We start from the raw sequence: 26,689 nt of genomic DNA, 5'->3' as shown, positions 1-26,689 counted from the left end.
CCCCCAGACATTTTCGGAGCTGGAGCCGCCGCCGCCGCCGCCATCTTGTGTGCGTGGAGAAAGAAGCCCCGGCGGCGGCTGGACGCGGACGGAGGTTCCCCCCCCGTGAGGCGGCGGCGGCGTTTCTTCCCCGAGGTTCCCCCTGGGTCGTCCCCCATCCCCCCTCCCTCCGCGGTCAGCATGTGGTGAAGCCGCAGCCGCCCGCCGGAGACCCGGGGAGCGAGGCCGAGGCGTCGCAGGAGAGCGAGCGAGCGAGCGAGGAAGGAAGGAAGCCAGGCAGGGAGGCGGGGTGTCGAGCGGCTGCGGCGGCGGCGGACCTCGGAGGGGGGCCGCGGCGCAATGTCAGAGCCGACGCCGGCCGAGGCCGGGGCTGCGGGGGCCCGGGAGGACGCCTGTCGGGATTATCAGTCGTCGCTGGAAGACCTGACCTTCAATAGCAAACCGCACATCAATATGCTGACCATTCTAGCCGAGGAGAACCTGCCCTTCGCCAAGGAGATCGTCTCTCTCATCGAGGCCCAAACCGCCAAGGTTTTTATACACCCCGCAGCCTCCTATTCTTCTCATACTCCTTGATTTTTAGGGTCAGCCTCATCCCAGGTCTCGCTTCCATCCGAAGGGGACGGACGGACGGACGGAGTTTCCTCCTCTCCGACCTCCCCCCCCCACCCCACCCCACCCCCGGACTCGGCTCGGTCTTTGGCCCCGGGCTGGGGAGCGTGGGCCTCTTTTTTTCGGGGAGGGAGCGGGGAGGATGCAGGGTGGAGCCCCGTTTCCGCTCACCAACTCCCTATTTAGGCCACCTCGGAGGACGTCCCCACGCTCGCACGCTTCGGGGACAGCCCTTTCGGATGGGGGGGGGGAGACTTAGAGTCAGTTTTGTGGTCTTGGGAGCGTGAGAGTTAAAGCCAACCCTCTGAAGCCCCCGGGCAGGTGGGGAGGGGCCTCTCTCCCTCAGTGCCCTTTTCGGGAATTGTGCTCTGCGGGTTGGAAGGAGGTGAAGGGGGACCTGGGAGCGAGCTGTCTGGTGGGTTGGGTGTAGGGAATTGGCCCCGAGTGGAGCAGCGGCCTGTTAGCTCAACATGGCGCCTGCAAAGCACATGATGCGAAAGGGAAGAGCGGAGAATCCATTCCCTGCCAGCCAGGCAGCTGCTCACACCCGTCAGCCCCATTTTGGGGTGGGGGATGTTAGATCAAACTTTTATTCTCCTTTCGGAGGGTCTGATTCGCCCCAGTGGTAGGGAAATTGGGCCGAGGGTGGGGTTTGGGTGTGGGGGGAAAAATCTTATCCAACCTGTAGGTTGAGAATTGTCCCAGTGGGTAACAAATACTTGGAGTTTTTTGTTTTGTTTTGTTGTTTTTTAATTTCAGCCCCTCCTTGTTCTTCGCTCTTTTTCCTCCCTTCCCTGCTAGTGAAAGGCTTTCTTTTCTTCACCCCTGACCGAAGTGGTCTTTGGCCACCTTCTGTTGCCCTCTTGTCTTCTTCTGTGGATTCATGTGGGAGCGATGTCATTTAAGCAAAGTTACTGTTAAACTTAGTTATGAGTCTTAGCCACTTCCCAATTAATACGTTTTAAGTTACTTTTCAAACTTGTACTTAAGGTTTAGTTTTTTTTTCTAGTTGTTAGTAATTGCAGTTCTCAGGATGAGCCTCCTCTTAGCAGAGTGAACCCCTTTTAAAAGGCCACTTTAACAACAACCACCAATATACATTGTTTAGAGACGGTTTCTGTCTAGTGTAAAACTCAGTGGTCTGACTCTAATAAATGGTTTTGAAATGTGTGACTGGTATTATAAAATTTGTGAATAAAACATATAAAATATGTATTTGTCTTTTTTATTTACCTTTGTAAGGTGTAGAATCTGTTTCCAAGAATTTTTACTTACGTGGTTGTGTGTTTTAAACAAAAGTCTTTAAGTGACTTGGGTTCATTCTTTAGGTCCATCCACTCTTTTGGGTAAATCAGTTCACAAGATGCACGGTTTCACGTGGTCCTTTCATACCTTAATTTAAAGAGGGGGAAAAGAGGTTTTTGTTTTTTAAGGGCTCAGCAGGTTTATCATGCGCATTTTGACAGCTAAACAACTCTCCATTCACCTTTCCCCGCTGAGGCTGTGAAGCAGCTGCTCTTAAAGGGAGGGCTGTAAGAAGGATGCTCAGCTCTCTGTTGACAACCACACGTGTTGTCGGAGGAGACATAGCTTTGCCTTGTTGAAGACTTAAATACCTTTTTAAAGAGAACGGCACTTGGACTTCTGAGAACCAAAGTTTTCAAGCTATGTTTTGGGTATTGGTATTCACAGCACCTAATATTTAGCAGCTCAGATTGCCACTCAAAGGAGACAGCTTCCTTGCTGGTTTTTAATGGATCTACAAGACCTTGGAGAACTGAACTTTATGCAGAATATATTGACCACATAAAACTTGTATTTGTGTATTTGGTTACACAAAGTGGTGAAGATAGATGGAGTATTTGCTGGTAAAAGACAGATCAAAGTTTTGGGCACATGCTTCCTGGTTATTTTTGTAAAGCCAGACTAGAAGTCACTTTGGGGAAAGAACCTTAACCTGGGTTGGGGGTGAGGGGAGGGTTTGCTGTCATTTGGTAGCAACTGGCTTGGTTTTTGTATTTCTGGAAGTGTATGCTTGTGTCCTTATCCTTTAGCAATACTAAACTAATGGACTCACAGTTTCACTCTTCCCATAAGATAGCAGTAGCAAAGAAGAGTCTTACATAGAATGACTTACCTTGTACAACAAAACTCTAGCCTATGGACAGATTGTGGTGGTAAAAGAGCCCATTTATCTTCCTAAGGAACAATAATTACTTAAATGGTATAAAACAAGACGTGATAAGGTGAAGACACAACAATATAAAGCCTTTGACGAGTTGGTACTAGTTTGCCCACACACAGTGGCCATGTGACCCTTTTTAGTAGCACCTGAGTTTTTCATAGAGTTATCCAACATTTCTTTAGTCAACTTTGGTTGTAAAGGTGTTATCAGAAGCAAGAGAATTTCCACACACTTGTCAGGGCAGTTGGTTTTGTGAAGCATGGCATTGCATACCCCAGGAGTATGAGCCTGCTCTAGCTACAGGTAGCTGTGGGTAAGTGTCCAGTTAGGTTAATGTACACATGGGGTGGGTAGTTGGGAATTCACTTAATCAGTTTTGTTTTCTGAAGTCGTGGGTACTCGTGTAGAGTCAGTTAACAGCTTATGGCATGTCTTAGTGCTCCTCAACAAGTCTGAACCTGCTGATGCTTTCTGGAAGCTTGCTGTGCCTTCTAAAAGCCAGTGGTGGGTAGGCTCTGCAGTTCACCTGGGGCGACTTTGCCTTGGAAGGGCTGCTACCTTTATCAGCGGCAGCGCACTGGCTCGGCACAAACTTAGAATCCCTGGTTTGTGCATGTAAGAGGAGACATATTTCGGCGACAGTCCCATGCTGTGAAGAAAATCTTCAGGACATCCAGGTTTCCAGTCAAGTTGAACCTGACTCACATGACTCAGCGGCTCCTCTATCCAGTTTTCCTTGTATCAGTAACAGGCTTGCACGTCTGCGTGATCATGTGCAAGTTCTAAGTATCTTGCCATTGACTTCGTATGTGGAGTGTGTTTAATTTCATTCTTCATTTGGATTATAGGAAAGTAACCAATGATTTTCTAGGTAACAGAGCTTCAAAGACTTGAACGTATAAAATTACCCAGGGAAACCAGAGAGAGTACTTCGAGCCGAGGCACAACATAAGCACAGATCTCAAAGCTGACCCTTGGATTACAGAAACTATTTTCCCTCCCCTTTATTGTCACTTTGAACACAGGCCTTTAAAAGTACATGCACCTGAAATTAGGCTGAGTATTAAGTACTAGAGGTTACGGTTTTTCTTGATGACAGCTTTTTTTTTTTTTTAAGTGCACAACTTAAAACGTAAGAAGCAAGTACTTGATCGAACACTTAGTTAACATAATCAAAAGCATTTTGTAGCAACAAAGCTGGAGGTCTGTATTGTAGGTTTAAAAACACTTTTTAAACTAATTTCTTGGTGGCAATTCCCTATACTAAACTTCTCAGTTTCTTTTCATACTTTAGGCTCCTTCCTCAGAGAAGCTTCCTGTTATGTACCTTATGGATTCTATCGTGAAAAACGTTGGAAGAGAGTATCTCACTGCCTTTACTAAAAATCTAGTTGCAACATTTATTTGTGTGTTTGAAAAGGTACATATATATATATATATATATATATACACATATATATTTAGAAACATTGAATTTTTATGATGTGTACCAGATGAAATAAATACTTGTCTTGTGTTGGGTTTTCTTGGGTGGTGGAATGTTTCATTTTCCTGGACATTGATTGTCAAGTGCCTTTTCAAGGAAAGTGGCAAATGCTAGGTTTTTCTATTAGAGCCTTAAAACAGATGCTGCTTAATCACTCAAGATGCAAATATACTTTGATTAGCTTTTAGAATTGTGTATTTTTAAAATGTGAGTATGGGTCTCGTGAAGTTTGTAATGTGGGCAAAAAAGTTGCAGCTTGCAGAACATTGATTTAGGTTTTCTGTTGTTTAAATGACCGGTGCTGGGGAGCGGGAGGCATACCCTCCAGTGCCTCAGTCTATGCCTCCTACTGTTCATTCCCCCAAATGCCCTTTGGACATTGGTACATTGTTGAAGTGGAAAGTCACCAGGGATGTGTGCTTGGTGGACCAGTTCATTGCTTTAGGTTCTTATGGAAATACTTTTATTCCTGTCTGGTGCTTGGGAGAAATGCTTGTTAGTGGTCATACCTAGAAATTGTATATACCGTTGTGACCATGTAATTGGTAGTTTGGTTAAAGAGGAGGGGTTTTCTGAGTTAATTCTATCACACTGAGCAGAAGGGCCCTTGAGGTATTTAGGTTTGAAGATTCTTTCTGACAATTGCTTGTAGTTTATGTTATGTTTTATTAGACACAGTTCTTATTGGACATACTTTAGCAGCTGTCTGAATGCTAGAATTAGGCAGCAGTTTTTCTTTTAATAAAAAAGCCATATTAGGTCTTGGGATAGAAATACATAGAGAGGAATAGTTTGGAGAGCTGTATTTTGGATATTACTAAAAAATATCCCACTGTGCAGTAAGTAATTTAGAGCAACTTAACCTTGTTTCAGTTTTGGTATGTTCCAATTATTTGGGGGTTTGGTATCATTTTTACTGAATCTAATTTTAGTTTTATTACACTTAGTAAAAATTACCTTGTAAATACATTCTCTAAAGACATAAATATAGGTAAGAAGACTGAAATTAAAAACTTGCCTTATCAAGTCCTAGGCTTTTCTGTTTTCTAAAAATAATTTTATCCATTACAATATGAGTAGGTAAGTTATATAATGCCCATCCTTGGCTAGGGTTTTGTGAATTAAAATTGTGAGGGTGTTTTCTGTCCCAAAGTAGCATTTCAGAGATAATAGTCATGGTATGTTGTGTTAGATTGGGTAGATAATTTTATCTTTTCTGACTATGTTACTAGCAAGTAACTTTAAAACATTGGCCATCAGGTAAACTATTTTCTGGCTTTATGTTTTTATCCAGTGAGTTTATTAGAAATACTATATTAAGCCCTACTATGTGGAGACTGTTTTTAAAAGTGCAAAAAGTTACTTGGGTTTCTTGCTTGAAGTCTGTTAAATAAGTACTTTACTGATTTTTTTTTTTGAGGAGTAGCTTTATCAACTTTAATAATCAAATGTCCTTTAATAAGTCTGATATTCATGTACAAATGGATACTATGTGAATTGGCAGGTAGCTTTCTACTTAGTATATGTAACATTCTATAGTAACTTAACAAGCCAGAGAATTGTTCTGTTGTTCTAGGTGGATGAAAATACTAGAAAAAGTTTATTTAAATTACGTTCCACATGGGATGAAATATTCCCTTTGAAGAAACTTTACGCCTTGGATGTCAGAGTCAATTCATTAGATCCTGCTTGGCCTATTAAACCTCTGCCCCCTAATGTGAATACATCTAGCATCCATGTGAATCCAAAATTTTTAAATAAATCGGTAAGTCTATATGAATGGTTTATATGCTAATACAATTTGACTATCAAGCGCTAATAAATGTCTTACTATGTAACATTTGCCATTTTAAATGCCTAAGCATTTGTGTGTGTGTGTGTGTGTGTGTACTTTTTAAGTGTGATTGAAGATTTGTGACTTTGAATAATAGTAAGGTAAAGTTGATAATTTTTACTTGACCTTTGGCAGTTTTAGCTATGATATGTTTTGCTTAAAAAGTATTTTTTTGTTATAGCCTGAGGAGTCTTCAACACCTGGCCCAGTGGTCAGCTCCCCCAGTATCTCCACTCCTCCGATTGTACCTGAAATACAAAAGAATCTTACCCAAGAACAACTAATAAGGCAGCAGTTACTTGCAAAACAAAAACAGTTATTAGAACTTCAGCAGAAAAAGCTGGAGCTTGAGTTAGAACAAGCTAAGGCACAGCTGGTAAGTAGGGGAGATGTGATGTTTAACTCTTTAAACATTCTAATAGGGAAGTAGTTATTTTGTATATAAATTTTTATTGATGTTTTTTCCTACTTATTTTAAAATTTATATTAAGCCAAAATGTTATAATCCTACTATAAAACACTTGATTATGAACTGTATTTTGTTTCTCAGTATTTTCTACTAGATTGCTATCTTAGGATACTATATATATATATATATATATATATATATATATATATATATATATATATCTTAGCTGGTATTGGGATCCCCCTTGTCACAGCCAACCAGGTTTGATGGCACAAGTCTCTAATCTGCACTTGGGAACAAGAGGCAGGAGAATCAGAAGTTCAAGGTCATCCTTAGTCACACAGCAAGTTTGAGGCCAGCCAGGTAGCACGTTTCAAAACACTAGGGAAACAAACATTTATTCTTATTGAGGTATTACTGTAGTTTGTTTCCCATTGTCTTCATGGGGATTTAATATTTTAGTCCTAAGATAGTAAGTATATTGTAGTGAATGTCTTTAACATTCATGAACAAATCATGTTTCTAAAAGTCTACAAAAGCTACAAATATAGAGGCCCAAGAGTGTATGCATCTGTACTCATCAAAGACTGTACTTTTTACTTATCTAAGTTTGAGACTGAGGTATAGAAAGACAGAGTTTTTATAAGTTCAGTAATGTTTTGAGAAACGCTTTTATGACGAAGTTTAATTAGAATCACTGTCTTTTGTACAGAGCAGTTGGACTTTAGTCATGTAATTGTTTTTGAGCAACAGTATGGTTTAAAATATTGGATAGTTTGAAGAATTATTGTAGTAGAAATTATATTATATTCTAAAATACAGGGTAAAGACCTGGTAAGAAACAAGATCGTTTAGGTGCTTGTACTCTCTCTCCTTGTATTTATTTTACTTTAGAAGTGTAGAGTGTGCTTGGTGATGCATGCCTTTAGTTCTAGCATTGGGAGCTAGAGATAGGCAAGCGTCTGTGTGACAAGTCCTGTCTGGTCTGGGTTATATAGTTAAGACCCTTACCCTCTTTCTTTTCCCTCCCAAAAAAGTGTGTAATGTTAATGTGCTATCGAGCAAATAGATTTAGTGAAAATGTTCTAATTTTGACTATAGTCTATATAATGACAAGGGAATAAAATAGTGTTCATTGGTTATGGTATTAATATGAACATTTTGTATTTCAGGCAGTATCTCTAAGCGTTCAGCAAGAGACAGCCAACTTGGGTCCTGGATCAGGATCATCTAAGTTACATGTTTCACAGATTCCCACTATGACTGTTAAAACTCCCCATCAGGTTCCGGTGCAATCTGACAAGAGCCGGCCAGGTTCATCCTTACAAATTCAAGACTTGAAAGGAACTAACCGGGATCCTCGTCTTAACAGGATGAGCCAACATTCATCCCATGGCAAAGAGCAGAGTCATAGGAAAGAATTTGTAATGAACACATTAAATCAGTCCGATATTAAAACAAGTAAAACTATACCCTCTGAAAAACTAAATTCCTCCAAGCAAGAAAAAAGTAAATCAAGTGAAAGAATAACCAAGAAGGAACTTGACCAGTTAGATTCTAAATCTAAATCAAAATCTAAATCACCTTCACCTTTGAAAAACAAATTATCACACCCGAAAGACTTGAAAAATCAAGACTCTGAAAGTATGAGGTTGTCTGATATGAACAAGAGAGATCCACGATTAAAAAAGCATCTTCAGGATAAAACTGAAGGCAAAGATGAGGATGTAAAAGAAAAGAGAAAAACTACAGAAAAGAAGGATAAAGATGAGCACATGAAATCATCTGAACACAGACTGATGGGAAGTAGAAATAAAATCATAAATGGCATTGTCCAAAAACAGGACATGGTTACAGAAGAACTGGATAAACAGGGGACAAAACCAGGGCGATCAAGTACTCGAAAGAGATCCAGATCAAGGTCACCTAAGTCTCGGTCACCAATTATACATTCCCCAAAGAGAAGAGATAGACGGTCACCCAAACGAAGGCAAAGAAGTATGTCTCCAACTTTGGGCCCCAAAGCTGGAAAGATGCGTCAGTCAGGACTTAAACAGTCACACATGGAAGAGTTCCCACCGTCTTCCCGAGAAGAAAGAAATATCAAGAGAAGTGCTAAGCAGGATGCTCGAGATCCCAGGCGACTGAAAAAGATGGATGAGGAGCGGCCACAAGAAACGGCAAGTCAGCATTCTATGAAGTCAGGTGCTGAGCCAAAGGAGAATATCGAGAATTGGCAAAGCTCCAAGTCTGCCAAAAGATGGAAATCTGGTTGGGAAGAAAATAAAAGGTATGTTGCTGATGTTTTTGGTAAAGTACAAAATGTATGATTTTTATTTTGACGTTTTTACTTTATTAAGGTGGGGTTCTGACACTTTCATTCAGACTAGCCTGAACTCACTGAGTAGCATAGGCTGGCCTCCATCTAATGGCAGTTTTCCTACCTTCGCCTCCTGAATGCTGAGATTATAGGTAGGATCCATTATTCCTGGCTTTAGAATATGCATTTTAAAGGTAGTTTAATTTAAACAACAGAAGATATTAATTGAATGTTGTAATTGTTTTTCTCGTTGTGAAAAACAACCTAGTGGGTTTAGATCCTTATTTCATAGAGACATGAAAGGTTTGCTAATCTACTTGGTTGTATGTTTATATGTAAGAAGGTTACTTGGTTTTATTTTTGTTTTTAATTGATTTTTCATAGGGTCTAGCTATGTAGTCCCACTTGGCCTGGAACATGCTAGCCAGCCCACTCTGTCCTGAATTCATCATTTTACCCCACCAGCCTCTTTTCCTGTTTGACAGGGCTAGGGTGAAGGTGGGATGGGCATGGTGCTGCTATTGCTGCTGCCAGGGCTCAAACCTGGGACTCTGCACATACCAAACTGCCAGCCATTTCCCCAGAATCAATTCCTCAGCCTTTAAAAATCAGAATTCTTACTCTATTTGACTTTTTCAAATTTTTCAAAAAAATTTTATGTACCTATTATTTTCTTTTTTAAATCAGATCTTTAAAGCATCTTTAAGTACAGCCTGGGAGTTTTGTTTTAAAAAAAATGCTTTGAAGTAACACTGCTTTTGTGGTTTCAGCTTACAGCAGGGTGATGAACATAGTAAACCTCCTCATCTAAGGCATAGGGAGAGCTGGTCAAGCACTAAAGGAATCTTGTCACCTCGAACCCCCAAGCAGCAACATCGATTAAGTGTTGATGCCAATCTTCAGATTCCTAAAGAGTTAACCCTTGCAAGCAAAAGAGAATTACTTCAAAAGGTAGTGACTATGTTTAATCTCATCTAGTCATTATTTTCTTTTGCCCATGTTTTTGTATTTTTTATATTTAAAATATTTCATTTCATTTTATCATCCCTATGCAGACGAGTGAACGTTTAGCTTCTGGTGAAATTACACAGGATGAGTTCCTTGTTGTTGTACATCAAATTCGACAGCTATTTCAGTATCAAGAAGGTAAACATAGATGCAATGTACGGGATAGTCCTACAGAAGAAAATAAAGGTGGATTAAAAAAGAAACCTCTCTTATCTGATGCTGAATTAACCTACTATGAACATAAAGCAAAACTGAAAAGGACACAGGTTCAGCATTCATTTCCAAGACTTGATCTCTTAGATCCTGATCTTTTTGACTACCCTTTGACTGATGCCTTGTTGTCTGGAATAGAATGTGAGCCATCCAAAAGTAAACATGCAAGTAGGAATAGTGGAGCACAGTTTGACAGAAAAGAACAATTTAGTGAAAGAACAAGACGTCTTTCTCCTGTATCTGGGAGTCGTACTTATGCTGAGAATCTTTCACCCCATGAGGGCCGGAGAAGACATGACGAGCAAGTCTCTGCTAAAGGTAGAAAAAGTTAAATGAGATTATGCCTATTGAATCACACAGCAGTGAAGGGAAAATGAACAAGCTAAGTGGGGCTGAATCTTATCACTGTTTAGACTTCCTTGTGTGTGTGTGTGTGTGTATCTGTTTTGTTGCCTTTCCTTCACCCTCCCACAGAAAGGGAAGGGATCTTTTATATATATATTTAATTTGATTAAACCCTCACAAAACCCAAGCGAATATGTATTATCCTAATTTTACGAATAGGAAACAAAACTAGAGATGTTTTTCAAAGCCATATGACAAGTACCTTGACAGGATGGGAATTTTTTTTAACCCTAGGTATATCTGAATCAGAAGGGCATCTTCTTAACCCACTGTTGCTGTTCGTCTCTTCCCTACCCACTAATGTAGTGAGATAATACATCTTTGGATAAGTTTTTAGATGATTTAAAAAGGAGTAATTTGATGTAAATTCAATTGTAGTGAAAGTGTATATTTTTCATTTTAAAAGGTGTGCGAGAGGAGCAGAGATCTCCATTCAATGATCGTTTTCCACTTAAACGACCTAGATACGAAGATTCAGATAAACCATTTGTAGATGGCCCAACATCAAGATTTGCTGGCCTTGATACAAATCAGCGACTTACAGCTTTAGCTGAAGACCGGCCATTATTTGATGGACCTGGTAGGCCATCTGTGACGAGAGATGGCCCGAGCAAGATGATTTTTGAAGGACCTAATAAATTAAGCCCTAGAATTGATGGACCTCCTGCACCAGGTTCTCTTCGGTTTGATGGGTCACCAGGACAAATGGGGGGAGGAGGTCCTATGAGGTTTGAAGGACCACAAGGTCAGTTAGGAGGTGGGTGCCCTTTGAGATTTGAAGGTCCTCCAGGACCAGTAGGAACACCTCTGCGGTTTGAAGGGCCAATTGGTCAAGGAGGAGGAGGTGGCTTTCGATTTGATGGTTCACCTAGTCTGAGGTTTGAGGGATCTGCAGGTGGTTTGCGATTTGAAGGACCAGGAGGTCAGCCTGTGGGTGGTCTCAGGTTTGAAGGACATCGTGGTCAACCTGTAGGTGGTCTGAGGTTTGAGGGACCTCATGGACAGCCTGTGGGCAGTCTTAGATTTGAAAATCCTCGAGGTCAGCCTGTAGGTGGACTCAGATTTGAGGGCGGTCATGGTCCATCAGGGGCTGCAATTAGATTTGATGGGCCTCATGGTCAGCCAGGTGGTGGTATCAGATTTGAGGGCCCTTTGCTGCAGCAAGGAGTTGGAATGAGGTTTGAGGGTCCCCATGGTCAGTCTGTAGCTGGTCTGAGATTTGAAGGACATAATCAACTTAGTGGGAACCTTAGGTTTGAGGGACCACATGGTCAGCCGGGGGTTGGCATCAGGTTTGAAGGACCTTTAGTTCAACAAGGAGGTGGAATGAGGTTTGAGGGTCCTGTACCAGGAGGTGGCATGAGAATTGAAGGGCCTCTGGGTCAAGGTGGTCCTAGATTCGAAGGTTGTCACTCTTTAAGGTTTGATGGACAGCCAGGTCAGCCATCCCTCTTACCAAGATTTGATGGATTACATGGCCAACCAGGTCCTAGATTTGAAAGAACTGGTCAGCCAGGTCCACAGAGATTTGATGGGCCACCTGGACAGCAGGTTCAACCAAGGTTTGATGGTGTACCTCAAAGATTTGATGGGCCACAACACCAGCAAGCATCAAGATTTGATATCCCTCTTGGTCTGCAAGGCAACCGATTTGACAATCATCCTTCACAAAGGCTTGAATCGGTATCTTTCAATCAGACTGGCCCATATAATGATCCACCTGGCAATGCTTTTAATGTTCCATCTCAAGGATTACAGTTCCAAAGACATGAGCAAATATTTGATACACCTCAAGGACCAAATTTTAATGGACCTCATGGCCCTGGAAACCAGAATTTCCCAAATCCTCTTAACAGAGCTTCGGGACACTATTTTGAGGAAAAGAATCTTCAGAGTTCTCAGTTTGGAAACTTTGGAAATTTACCTACTCAGATGTCATCAGGAAATATCCAGGCATCTCAACAGGTAAGCTATTTTAGTTATTCTAAAATTATGTGGTGATTATATGTAGGTAAATAAATTTACTTTTGAGACAGTTAACATAGTTCAGGCTACTCAAATTTTCTGTGTAATCAAGGTTGAATTAACTTTTTTCTCTTTAGTTGTTTCTAGTTTTTGGGAAAAGCTTTAAGAGTGTAATATATGGTGTACATTCTTAATGTACTTCCAACAACATGTACATAGGGAAGTGGGATGAGAGGCTTTTGGGGGTTGACATTTGCCACTCTTCAAGACACTGGGCCGTTGCGGTCTTCCTCTTTCTATCTTCCTTTCCTCTCAGTGTACATGTACACTTTTTGTTTTAAAAAGATTTTAATTTATGTGTATGTATGTGTGTATGCTTGCAAATGTTGTGGCTGCCTGCAAAGGCTAGGCACAGAACGTTGGGGCACTGTGGGCTGCTGGGAACTGAACTCAGGTCCTCTGGAAAAGCAGAGCAGGAAGTACTTCAAACCACTAAATCATCTCTCCAGGCCTTATTTTATTTTATTTTTTGTGACAAGGTCTCATTTATCCTTGGCTGGTGTTGAGCTCTATAGCAGGAGGAGACTTTGAACTTGCTTCTCCTGTCTCCACTTGTGGGGTGCTGGGGTTATAGGCATGTTCATTGTTTTCAGTGCTGGGGATTCACACACAAGGGCTTCGTGTGTGATAGGCAAGTGCTCTACCTGCTACTGAACTATGTTTTACTTTTTTTAAAAAATGCTCTTTTACTTTGTGTGTTTGTGTGTCTCTTGGTTTGCATGTGACATGACAAACTTGTGGAAGTCAGAGGAAAAGTTATGGGACTCACTTCTCTCCTACCGCTGTGGGCACCAGGTCATCAGGCTTCCTGGCAAGCACCATTACCATTGAGCCGTCTTGCTAGCCTTATTGCACTTTTGTGGATTTATTTTTTTGTTTTTTAATGCTAATAATGTTTTATAGACCTCTGTTACCTTGAACAGCATATTGAACCCTGATATGCTTTTAAGAACCCAGTAGAGCGGATTTCCTTAGACTGTTTTTTGACTGAAATTTTCCTTAGTGTGAGATAAGAAATAAAGTTCTCCATACTTTTATTATTTTCTGTTTTCAGCACTCTCTTTAGCTAACTGTGGTTACATACAATGAGTGGCTTGACATTAATGTAAACAGAGCCAGCTTGTTGCTTGCCTTCTAAACGTATTGTCGCGGCAGTGTCTCCAGTCAGCCCCCCCCTTGACTGCAGTCTTCTTGCTGCTCTGTGCAGCCTTCTTCGTAGGTCAGCCTAGCTGGGGCTTACTGTGGAGTAGCTCAGCTTTGCCTTGAATTCTGTCTTTTTTTTTTTTTTCTTCCCTATTTTGAGACAGGTTTCTCTGTATAGTCCTGGCTCTTCTGGAATTTGCTCTGTAGAGCAGGCTGGCTCCCCAGTGCTGTAGATTCTGTAAATTAAGTGTGTGCCAGTAGCGCCTAGTACTGCCCAGCACACGCTTTGTTTTCGAGACCTGCAGCTCAACAAGACTGAGCTCATCTCAGATCCGCTCGTCTCTGCCTCCCAGGAGCTGGGAGTCAGGAGCCGCTACACCCGGCTTCTGCACACATTTAAAAAAATGTATTAGTCTTAAAGTAGTGGATTCATGGGATATTGTTAGTCTGTTGATTTCTGACTACTTATATTTGCTTGTTGAACTTATCCTTGGTTAAATTTACTTTTCCAGTCGCTGATACTTTACTAGGATAGATTCATTTTATAGTAATTGGATTACATTGAAAAAGATGGAAAATAAGAATTTTTAAAGAATATTCCAAATTTTATTGCAAGTCTTCTGTTCATTTCCAATAATTTGGTTAAAAACATTTGTCCTGCCTGTTAAATTTGTACTTAAAAGAAATACTATTATTACCAGATTTTGTATAATTGCATGTTGTTTAATCTTTTTTCTGTGACGTTACTTTGTGTGCGTGTGTGTTGTCTACACCATTGAGAAGTCACATGGATAGCGAACAAGATTTAGTAATGAATAGTTATTGATGTAACTAAATCGCAAACACCAAGTTTGTATGTTAGTACTTATTTCATAACTTGATTGCAGTCTTTATCTTTTACGGTTCTGAAGCTTGAACTGAGGGCTCTCAGCAGATGATGCACCACTAAGCCACATTAGCCCGCAGTCTTCCTTATTTTTGTTTTATTAGGTGGGTCTGTGCGGGTCCAGGCTGCCCCAGAACTCAAACTTGTATGGTCAAGACAGCAGACCTCTCAGTGCTGGGATTACTGCTTGGAGCTCCCATTTCCAGATGTTGTTTTTCTTTGTTTTTTGGTTTTGTTTGCTTGTTTATAATTCTTTTTGACTTTTGTAATCTACTTTGAACTCACTATAACCTTACCCAAAAATGATGGCAAAGCAGGATAACTTCAAGTTCATGTTGCTACATAAAAGTTTTTCTTTGCTTTTTTTCAAGAGTCTTGTTGGCATAGTTTAGGATGACTTTAAATTTTCAGTCCTCTTGCCTCAGCCCCCAGGTTGCTAGTAGTGGGATTATAGTTGTGTGCCATCATACCTGTTTGAAACACTTCGGACTGGAAAAAGGCCAAGGTTAGAAATTCTGTCTTCAACCTTGCTAACTAGCCCCTGTGATTGTGTATTCTATTTGTAAAATAAGGAAAAGCACCCTTAGGGTCAAGTGATTTGTGTGTGTATATATATATATATGTCAGTCACACAGCTGGTTTGTGGGTCTTAAATTTGCATGGTTTCTTTATACTTTTAAGGAAGTCTCTTTCCTGTCCCCCACAGGGTTTCTCCATGTAGCTCTGACTGTCCTGGAATTCTCTTGTAGACCAGGCTGGCATTGAACTCAAGAGCCCTTGCTCTACCTCCCGAGTGCTGGGGGGACCATGCACTTTTGGTTTTTTTCGAGACAGGGTTTCCCTGTAGTTTCTAGAGCCTGTTCTGGAACTAGCTCTTGTAGACCAGGCTGGCCTCGAACTCAGAGATCCGCCTGCCTCTGCCTCCTTAGTGCTGGGATTAAAGGCGTGCACCACCATCGCCCGGCTAACCATGCACTTTTAAAGGAAGTTTTAACCCATTCTCTGATCCTTGTGACTCTGAAACAGATAGGAAAAGGCATTCTAGTTTGTGGAAGTAAACCAGTTGTTACTCTAAATCTTTATTATTACAGACCTTGGACTTGAAGACATTTGTGAAAATTTGTATGTGATTAGAATGTTAAAATTGTACTTACAGAAAGAATGTTCTTTACATTAACATTTTTATCTTAAAGGTTCTGACTGGTGTTGCTCAGCCAGTAGCGTTTGGCCAAGGACAACAATTTTTACCAGTTCATCCACAGAATCCTGGAGCTTTTATTCAAAATCCTTCAGGTATGTCCTTCTGAATTGTGATATTTTCAAAAAACATAAAACTTTTGTTCAGTAGGTGTTGGTGTAGAAAATGGCATTTTTTAGAGATTGTGTTCAAGTTGTAGAAATCTAATCTGGCTGAAGAGTTTTTATCTTCCTTGTTTATATTGTTTGGCAGATGGTTATACAAACCTCATTTTATGGCTAGAGACGATTAGGCTGGCCATCAGGGAAGGAAACCTATTGGAGGTTGGAAGTGGCTCGAGGAATGATAATTTTGTTCTGATAAGTTGTTTATCATTTAGGAAACGATAAATTTTGTAGGTTTTTTTTGTTTTGTTTTGTTTTTCTTTTTCACTCAAGAGTTTATTAGAGGAGACACATGAACAGTCCTGGGGAAGTCAGTGTGCAGAAAAAGCTTTTTTGTTTTTCAAGATCAGGCTGGCCTTGAACTCATAGAGATCCGCCTGCCTCTGCCTCCCTAGTGCTGGGATTAAAGGCATGCGCCACTACTGCCCCATGATATTTGTAGCTTTGTTGAGTATATGTATGTGTTATGATCTAGTACTGGGGGATACTACCTCATAAAATGATTGATTTACAAGTTTTTAGTGGGTTTACAAATAGAAAAAAAACTAATTTCTCAGCCAGGTCCCCTGAGAGGCATTTTTGTTAACTTCAGAGTGAATTGTAACTAACATGGCTTTAAAATTAGTTTTACTTTGTGGTCAATGGTATATATATATATATATATATTATATATATATATATATGTCATGGTATATAATCCTGTTGTGATACTTGTTTTAATTTCTAAATTATAAGGCCTAGGGATATAATTTAGCTCAGTGTTAGAGCGTATCAGTTACCTAGCATGAATGAAGCACTGGGTTTAAGTCTGAACAAAACAAAACAAAACAAACATTTCTAAGCTTCTTCAAATATGTACTTATGGAGCCTGAATGTGGTTTTGGTGATATAGCTCACTTGTGTGGCATGTACAAAGCCAAGAGTTCCGTCGCAAGTGCCCCTATCACACACAAAAACATCCCAAACTAAAACCACAACTCCCCCAGAACAAATGGTACTTTTAACATAGTTATTATTACTGACTTCACAGATTTTTAAAGAATTTTTCATAACTTACAAACTAGGGAGGTTTTAATGAAACTACATTTTATGAAGTTCTTAAAATTGTGTCAGTTTGAATTTACTATATATTCTTTTAATTTCTAGATGGACAATTAAGATTAGCTAGATGGTGTCATTCCCCCCACCCCCCACTGTATAGTTGTGGTTGGGCCAGGCATAAACAAGTGTTCTCCCGATTGCTCAGGTTATTTTCATCTATAAAAAAGAGATAGTATCAGTATTTCTTGGAATTTTTTCTTAAAAGAAAATAAAATGAGATGTGCAAAAGTAATTTGTAACTTTTAAATGTCATATGAATATATTTTTCTTTAGAAACTAGTTTTTCTTGTTGAATAAAGTATTTGTGTGAGCCAGGCAGTGGTGGTGCAGCCTTTAATCTCAGCACTCAAGGGTGGAGGCAGGCAGATCTCTATGAGTTCAAGACCAGCCTGGTCTACAAGAGCTAGTTCCAGGACAGGCTCCAAAGCTACAGAGAAACCCTATCTTGAAAAACAAAACAAAACAAAAAAAAAAAAAGAATTTTTTTGTGGATAGAAATTTATTGTGGATAGAAAGATGGCTTAGAATTTACAAATGCATTCTGCCTTTGCGGAAGACCCAGGTTCAGTTCCCAGTACCCACAGTTAGGCAGCTCACAACCACATGTAGTGTAACTTCAGTTCAGCGATATCCCGTGCCTCTGGCCTCTGTGGACATTTGCACTCAGGTATACACACACACACACACACACACACACTAAAATTCATTAGGAAAAGTTCGTTATATTGAGGTTAATGACATGTAAAAACTTCGGATTTTCTCCTGGCTTTCAGAGTGTTGGGGTGTGCATACAGTCAAGGGAGGACAGTGCTGCAGAGGAAATGACGCTTTGTTCCCCTGGGTTGGGAACACTGAATGAGGCATTATGTGTATTCTTCTTAAGTTGTTCTTGTTCTTTCAAGAAGCGTGAACTACTATTAGGAAGCTGCCTTTCAGGTTCCTTTAATGTTCTTTAATTGAAAGAAAGAGTACCCTCTCCCTTTAGTTCTCCTCTACGTGTTCACGCAGACAGGCGTTGTGTGTGCTAGGAGGAAGTTAGGAAGCTTCATCCTTGAAAGAACTTTTAAGTGTGGCAGATCTGCTGTATCCCTCACCCCTTGCCCCCACCACCTTGAATACTGTATACTGTGCCAAATAGTACCTCACTGCCTTACAAATAGTATTTAAACTTCATATCAACCTTTGGCAGGAACTATTCTTTTATAAGCAGTAGAAATTTAGGCAGCAGTAAGCTCATGTCTCACCAATCCCTGGAGTTGGTATCAGAATGTTCTTTATCACTGCTGACCTCGGATACATCCGACCAAGTCCATAGCTAATTCTCTCTCAGACATATAAATAGCTCCTTCTAATGGAATCCAAATGTTGAACTAGTATGTAAATGCTATTGTAGTTGATTATTGAGATGGACTTATTCCTGCATTCACATATTTGAGTAGACAGCTAAATACATATATATTTATAAAAGCATTGTGACGGGCATATATAACGGTTAAGGGTAGACTATATGCATTATGGATATGGATACAAATTGATTCCGCCATTAAGTAGAATGTAGTAGATGGGTAACAGTGGTAAACACTAAACATTTATTTATATAATTTTATTTTGAACTAGGGTCTCACTATAGCCGTGGCTGGCCTCAAACTAACAGATCTGCCTGCCTCTGAGTGCTGGGATTAAGGGGTGTGCCAATATGCCTGATAAATCTAGGCTGTCGAGCATGCTAGGCTCTGCTGCTGAGCTGCTGTCCTGGTTTTACAGTTGAGTTAAAGGATTAGTTTTTAAAATAGTGTTAGCAAAATAATGGGGGTGATTTTAAGGAGGATATTGCTGTCTTATTCAAATAACAATAAAGCCTTGGTAAAGTTGACAGTACTTAGCAGTGGTTTGAATTCCTTTTCAAGTTCAATTTAACAACTATCCGAGGGGCAGGTGTTTTCTGGCTGTAGGTCTCACACTCTTACATCACCCACCCCTGTGGTTTGTCGTGCTTGGAAACAGTGCACTCAGCAGCACTGCTTTCTTTTTCAAGACAGGGTTTCTCTGTGGAACAGTCCTGGCTCTCCAGGAACTCCCTTTGTAGACCAGGCTGGCCTCAAACTCACTGACTTCTGCCTGCCTCTGCCTCCCAAAAGCTGGTGTAAAGAGGTGTTTCACTACTACTGAATCCTTGGAGAGTTACTTTCTTGAGGTGGTTAGATCAGGACTAGCAGATTCGAAAGGTGGAAGTTGGAGTTAGGCATGATGCTGCATGCATAGAAGGGATCATAAGGCTTATTGTCCTCTGTAGCCTGCTTTTATCTGGAGCAAAAGTAACTAGACAAGTAATTAAGTGACAAGCAATATCCTCTTTAATGTAAATACATATAAATATTAAATATGCATATGTGTAAAATGCATATTATATATATAAATACTGTTTTTAGTATTTATTTTAGAAGTTTTTCAAGTAATGATTTGTTAAAAAGAAAACTTGAGCTTTTCAAATAATTAAGCCCATCATTAAAAAGATGTATTATTGGTGAAATATCTTGAAGAAAGCTTCAACTTTGAAAAAATGCTTAATATGAATCTTTATGGTCTCTTTAAAATTAAAGGTCTGCCTAAGGCATATCCTGATAATCATCTCAGTCAGGTGGATGTAAATGAATTGTTTTCAAAACTACTAAAAACAGGAATTCTCAAATTGTCACAGCCTGATTCAGCCACAACACGTGAGTATGGTCGTATATTTCATATATAACAAGCTTAATTTAGAGATACATTACGGGATATAATAAGTTATGGTAAATTTCCATACTTGAAATTTTAGGCATGTGGTATTGTTTGAAAACCAAATGTAATTTGAGTTATTTTTAACTCAAATTTTAACGATTTCTAAAGATTGGACTGTCTTCATGGCCCATGGTTGCAAATATTATGTGTACTGGTCCATCTTTATTACCTTGGGGTTTGAAAATAATTTGAATGTTGAAGAAACAAAATTTTAAGAAATTTTATTAAGTACCTTGGCCAATAAGCTTCATATCAAATGCACTACTTAATATCAGATCGATTTTCCTGTATGTGCTTGTAGCCAGTGTTTGCTATAGAGAGCATGGAATGTAGCATTGAGAAACTTGTCTTCTCTACTGCAGAGGTAAATGAGGCTGCGGCTCAACCTCCTCCTGAAGAAGAGGAGGATCAGAATGAAGATCAGGATGTTCCAGATCTTACTAATTTCACAATTGAGGAATTGAAACAGTATGTGATGTTTTTAAATTTTTATTATAAATGTGCGTGTGTTTGTATAGATATATAATGTGTGTGTAAGAGTGGAGGTACATGCATGCCACGGTGTTTGTGCAGGTTAGAAGGTGGCTTTTTGGGAGTTGGTTCTCCCTTCCACTGTGAGTTCTGGGGATTGAACTCAAACCATCTATCTTGCATGGTAAGTACCTCTTTATCTGTGAGCTGTCACACCAGTTTTTTAATCTAGTACTAGAGTCAGTTATTTGAATAACAGTTGCTTGAATCCCACCTATTAAATATATCTGCTGCTCAAGTTTAAATGTTAGGCACTAATAATTATTTATGTATTTATGTTTTTTTTTTTTTTTGGTTTTTCGAGACAGGGTTTCTCTGTGGCTTTGGAGCCTGTCCTGGAACTAGCTCTTGTAGACCAGGCTGGTCTCGAACTCACAGAGATCCGCCTGCCTCTGCCTCCCGAGTGCTGGGATTAAAGGCGTGCGCCACCACCGCCCGGCTGTATTTATGTTTTTAATCTTTATTTTCTGTTATCATTTTTGTCTTTTTTGAGATTTCTCTTTAGCTTAAGATGGCCTTGAACTCTTGAGTGTTGGGATTATGAGAGCCATTATGCACTACTTTCAGATAGCAAGGAAACAAATGTAAATAAATAGGAATGTAAACATTGGGGACTGGAGAGATGATTCTCAGTGGTTTAGAGCATATACTCCTTTTCCAAAGTTCCTGAGTTGATGCCAAGCACCCACATCAGGTGGTTCATAACCTGCATCTCCATGGGATCTGATATCCATGGGCACCTGTACCATGCAAATATGTGCACATCCACAGACATACATACACATTAAAAACAATAACTCTTTAAAAATATTTTCTACTTTTTATGCATATATTATTACTTAGGATTTTACACTAGTATTTGAACTAGAGTGGAACATTTGAATTATTCGGAACATTGAAATTGTAGGGAACTGAAATTTCTTGCCATAACACTACTTGTCATGCCTTCTCTATAGTGATAGTGACTCCACGCTAAGCAGATGAATAGCTATTGCCTTATTAGTTAGCCTATAGGGCTATTCCATTTTTACCAAAATAAGGGGCCATGTTTATAAGAAAGTAGTCTCTGTGTTTCTTCACACTTACCCAGAGTTAACGTAAAAAGGGTCAGGGACACACTAATCTCCACTTAAGTCTTTCTGGTTTGATTCCTGTTAAGATATGGGAAACTTAAGTATTTGTTATTTATTTTTAAAACATTGTCATGTTTCAAAATTGAAAGACTTTCTTTTTCAAAATAGACGTTATGACAGTGTTATAAACCGGCTATACACTGGAATTCAGTGTTACTCTTGTGGAATGAGGTTTACGACGTCCCAGACAGATGTTTATGCAGATCACTTGGACTGGCATTATCGGCAAAATAGAACTGAGAAAGATGTTAGCAGAAAAGTCACTCACAGACGTTGGTACTACAGTTTAACAGTAAGTAACCCATGCTTGAGTTACCTAGATGTCAGCTATATGCTGAAGTAGATCAGTTTAAATAATTGCTGGAAGTTAATATAAATTTTGAGTAAAGTTTGATCCATAGAATATTTTTTTAAGATTATTACTTTGTGTATGAGCTTCTTGCCTGAATCTCCAGCTCCATTGGATCTGACACCTAGCTTCCTTGGGTACTGCACCCATGTGCACATACACATTATTAAAAACAACAAATCTTTAAAAATGTATTTTTCTAATTTTTCCTTGTTAAGCATACTATTATTACTGAAAACTTTGAACTGTTTCTTAAACTGGAGTGGGACATGTTTACATGGTGAGTACTACTGCATGTAGTGCTTGAGAAGGCCAAAGGAGGCTGTTAGAACCCATGGAACTGGAGTTAACAGATGAACATAAGCTACCATGTTGGTGCTGAGAACTGAATCCTAGTCCTGCAAGAGCAACAAATGCTCTGAGTCATACCTTATACATGAAGTTTATCTTCAGTACTGGTGCCTATAGAGTTAATAGGACATTAACATAAAAATCTCAGTCATATCCTCGTTTGGTGGCATATGGCTGTAATCTTAGTACTTGGAGGCTAAAGCAGGAGGAGAATTGCCAGTAGGTTATTGCTATATGGTTGAAGGCCAGTTTAGGCTATACATTAAGAGCCTGTCGCAAAAAAAAAAAAAGTTACAGAGCTTATAAAAAGCACATTAAAATAACATTAGAGCATACTGTATGAAAGTGTACCCTTAACTTTTAGATGGATTACAGTGGTGACAAAGTAGTAAAAGCTTGAACATTAATGAGCATAATCTTTTATATTAATTACTCTTCAGGACTGGATAGAATTTGAAGAAATAGCTGATCTGGAAGAACGTGCAAAAAGCCAGTTTTTTGAAAAGGTTCATGAAGAGGTTGTTCTTAAAACTCAGGAGGCAGCTAAAGAAAAGGAGTTCCAGAGTGTACCTGCTGGACCAGCTGGAGCAGTTGAGGTAATAGAACGAATAGAGTGGCATCTAATTCCCTGGCAGTGTTCCTCACTTCCTTTACACATTTATTTGCCCATGGGAGCACAGAGCTACCATGGTAGCACAGAGGATCAGGTGTTCAAGGCCAGGCCCAACATAAGGAATTGGATGCCAGTCTGGGCTACATGAAACATTGTTGTTAACAAATATAAATTCTTGTAAATATTTGTTTAAAACAGAAATTTAAAGAAAAAAAGACAGAAAACCAAAAACAGTCATGACTGTTTTATGACCAATTTGGATTAGATGCCATCGGTGACTAACAATGGTTAAGATGTTAGTAACCTTTTATGTGGAAGGTTTACAATCCACAAAACTCCATTAGTTATTGAACATAGCTTAAAATTCTCTTCTTTTAAATCTTACTGAACTTAAAAGGTTTGTTTTTATTTTAATGGACAAATGTACATTTCATTTTATATTTTATTTTAGAGTTGTGAAATTTGTCAAGAACAGTTTGAACAATACTGGGATGAAGAGGAGGAAGAATGGCACTTAAAAAATGCTATTAGAGTAGACGGAAAGGTAATTATTTTATACGGAAAGGTTAAGTTCATGTTTTGTTAGAGTAAACTCACCAGTTTGAAGATGATTCATAATCCTTTCTGGGATTTGGTCAGTAAAAAATGATACTGGACTTTAAAGTTAGAATGTTTCTTTTGGAGGTATCCTAGCCACCATATGCTTTTATGCTTAAGCCCTTATATAGCAGGCTGTTAATCTGATGCTAGACTTAGAAGTAGATCTCTGCCTAACTACACTGCATTTCACCATTAAAACCATTATTCTCTTGAATACAAGGCTAGGCATTTTAAGTGCACAAAGCCAAGTTTAAAGAGAAATAATTTTTCATACTCAAGTTAGATAAGTTTAAAAGTTTGTTTTTATCTTTTGACCAAATGATTTTTATCATTCAATTTAAAATTTAAAGGAAAAATCACTTGAGAATAATGTATTAGAATTGAACATGCATGTGAACAGCTGTTTTTATTTTTCCTTTAGATTTACCATCCATCGTGTTATGAAGATTATCAAAATGTAAGTTCTTTTTGGATACTGTATATATTTATTTACATTGAGAAATTTTAATATATATCTTTAAGAACAGGGGTGTTCATTAACTATTGGCATTAGGCAGGTTCTGATGTACATTGGTTTATCATTAATATAAATACAAATAATTAAAATTTGTTTATTTGAATCTTCATAATCTTTATTGGCTCATCAGAGAATTGTTGAACTAGAGAAGGATCACAATGGCAATGTTTCTAGGGCTCTGGGAAGAATTTCCTTTTTTTTTTTAATGTATTGTCTAGTCACTTAATAGAGGAATGATACTTCAAAATTTATTGAGTTGTTTACTGTTATGCTAGGTGTGGTGGCACATGTTTTTAATCCTAGTACTTGAGAGACAAGTAGGAGAATCTTTTGAATCTGAGGCCAGCCTGGTCTACATAATGAGTTCCATGATAGCCAGGACCATATAGACACCACCTCAAAATTTAAAAAACAAAATCTGTTGTGTCTACACATTCATGTATTTGGATGCTAGTTGCACATGATATGGAGGTCCGAGGACAGCCTTGGGCGTTAGGTGTCTGGCCTTCCTTGAGTCTTGTCTTTTTGTGATTATATCAGGCTAGCTGGTCTACAGGTTCCCGGAAATTCTCTTGTGTCTCCAATTTTTTTGTGTTGTGGAGATTTGAACTCAGGTCCTTACACTTGAAGCTCCAGTTATCTAAATGATGACATATAAAATTGTAAACATAGCAGTCTAGTAGCCTTAGAAATTGAAATTGTTACATTTGTAACTTTTCTAAACCAGTGGGGCTTGTTGCCTACTGATACTTGGTTTGATAGAGTAAAACATGCATTTAAATCACTAGAAGATCAGTGTTTCCTAGGGTATATTTTTGGTGTGGGGATTCTAAGAAATTCTCAAGAGTATTTAAAGTTCACGTAGAAACACAAAATCACCAAGTTCAGGGTTGTCAGAGCTCTGTAGCAGTTCAATACTGAATGAAGCCTGTCTAACCTCTTTTATTATTATGTTAATGTACTTTGTTGTTGAGTGCATACTGATCAGTGTTATTTGCTTGGGGGAAGCAAGCATTGTAGTTGGATGTGGTATGTTTCTTTGTCTGAATAAAACAATATGATTTGAACCTTCATTAGTACTTATAGGGATTTTCATTTTGTAGACATCTTCTTTTGATTGTACACCATCTCCCAGCAAGACACCAGTTGAAAACCCTTTGAACATTATGTTGAACATTGTCAAAAATGAATTACAAGAACCCTGTGAAAGCCCCAAAGTTAAGGAAGAGCAAATTGATGCCCCACCAGCTTGCTCAGAAGAAAGTGTAGCAACACCCACTGAAATTAAAACAGAAAATGATACAGTTGAGTCAGTTTAAATAAAATGAGAAAGGTATGGTTTTCTTTTTTTAACACAAGCTGCTGTTGGATGTAGAAGGTGAAGTTTTTATGTATATAGAGACATATCTATATAAATTGTCCAGCTGAGGCAGGGCCTTCAGCTGCCATTGGTTAATGAATACATTTTAGTATTTGCATTTCCTACTGCCTGCACAGTTTCAGGTGCTTGTTGTGTGAGTTCTGTAGATGAGTGCAAACTGAACAAAATGAAATTGTATGTGTAAAAATGTACGATTTTTCACTTGTGAACTGTAAATTATAAATAAAAAATATTTTTGCTATCCATGGAGTGTAATATTTATGCACACCATCAAATAAAGACAGTGTTTCTATACTTTTATTGGGTAAGAATGGAACTGAACAGCAACCTTAATGTGAGATTTTTTTTTTCTAGTAGCTTCCCAGGACTTGAAACAAAGTTCAAACTTAAGTTTTTCTCAAATAGAAAAGCCAGATTTAAAAAAAAAAAAAGGACATGTGTTTACATATAGTTATGTATCTCCAACTAGAATCATCCACCTATCCATTTTTGGAAAGTACGGAACGAAACAGTAATACTTACTCTTGAACTCGGACACTGATGCCATCAAGCAGTTAACATATATTCAAAGTACTAAAAGTGATTTTTTTTTCTTTAAAAAAATATTTTTCGGATTGTCAATTTAATGCAGATGAACATATTTCTATTTTAAGTTACAGGGATTCTGTGTAAGAATGTTCATATGAAAAACATGGTTAACTTTTTCCTTTGTTGGTTTTGATTGAATTAGATGGATACCATGAGATGTTAATATTCATACATGTAATAAACTGAATGATGAAGAATCTTCGTTTGTATTTCTTGACTTTAGAATGTGACCCTTTCATGTGTTTTAAAACATGAGTGCAGTGCCACCTATAAGCCACACTCCTAGATACAATGTTTTACCATTTCTAGAGGATAGGGACATAGGGGACTGGAGAGATGTTTCAGTGGTTTGAAAGCACTGGCTGTTCTTGCAGAGGATCTGGGTTCAGTTCCTAGTACCCACATGGCAGCTCACAACTGCCTGTGACTACCTTCAGGGGATCCTATACCCTCACACTGACAAGCGTGCAGGAAAGATAACAATGCACATGAAATAACGTCAATGTTTAAAAAATGAAGACTTGTTTTGTGGTCGGAATTGGCAGGCGTTCTTCATGTGATTTCTTTAGTTATAGCACCAAAGGCTACTCTAATTAATGAATACAATTTAGATACTCCAAAAGTACATTGTGAAACCTGATTCTGTCTTGCTTTATAACCAAAGTAGATAAAACCACCAAACATTATTAAGGAATAGAACAGTCTATATAAAGTAGCCTTAGAGGACAGCTAAGAATGGAATGCACATAAATAGGGCTATCGCTGAGGGTTCCATTGGAAAATTACTTTTTCTTTTTAAATCTGTTTACTTGGTGCCCAAGGAGGCTAGACAAGTGCAGTAAATCCCATGGAACTGGAG

At 38.9% G+C, this 26,689-nt stretch overlaps 1 protein-coding gene across 2 annotated transcripts; it reads left to right on the top strand.

Annotated features, from left to right (window-relative positions):
- On the top strand, positions 1-25,483 carry Pcf11 (PCF11 cleavage and polyadenylation factor subunit). 2 transcript variants are annotated; one of them, XM_038313507.2, is made up of 16 exons: positions 1-531; positions 4,092-4,217; positions 5,860-6,048; positions 6,299-6,493; positions 7,699-8,816; positions 9,617-9,797; positions 9,902-9,992; positions 10,879-12,437; positions 15,720-15,819; positions 19,590-19,706; positions 20,130-20,235; positions 21,540-21,723; positions 22,572-22,727; positions 23,196-23,288; positions 23,766-23,801; positions 24,965-25,483. In XM_038313507.2, the coding sequence occupies exons 1-16, from the start codon at positions 340-342 to the stop codon at positions 25,178-25,180; spliced, it is 4,659 nt and encodes a 1,552-aa protein (XP_038169435.1). In that variant the 5' UTR covers positions 1-339; the 3' UTR covers positions 25,181-25,483. The 2 variants fall into 2 exon arrangements, with proteins under 2 accessions (XP_038169435.1, XP_038169434.1); XM_038313506.2 differs by having other exon boundaries at positions 9,902-10,385.
- The last annotated feature ends 1,206 nt before the right edge of the window (positions 25,484-26,689 follow it).

Source organism: Arvicola amphibius, chromosome 12 (assembly GCF_903992535.2).
Source record: "Arvicola amphibius chromosome 12, mArvAmp1.2, whole genome shotgun sequence".
NCBI classification, from domain to species: domain Eukaryota; kingdom Metazoa; phylum Chordata; class Mammalia; order Rodentia; family Cricetidae; genus Arvicola; species Arvicola amphibius.
This window is presented reverse-complemented; position numbering and strand designations above follow the sequence as displayed.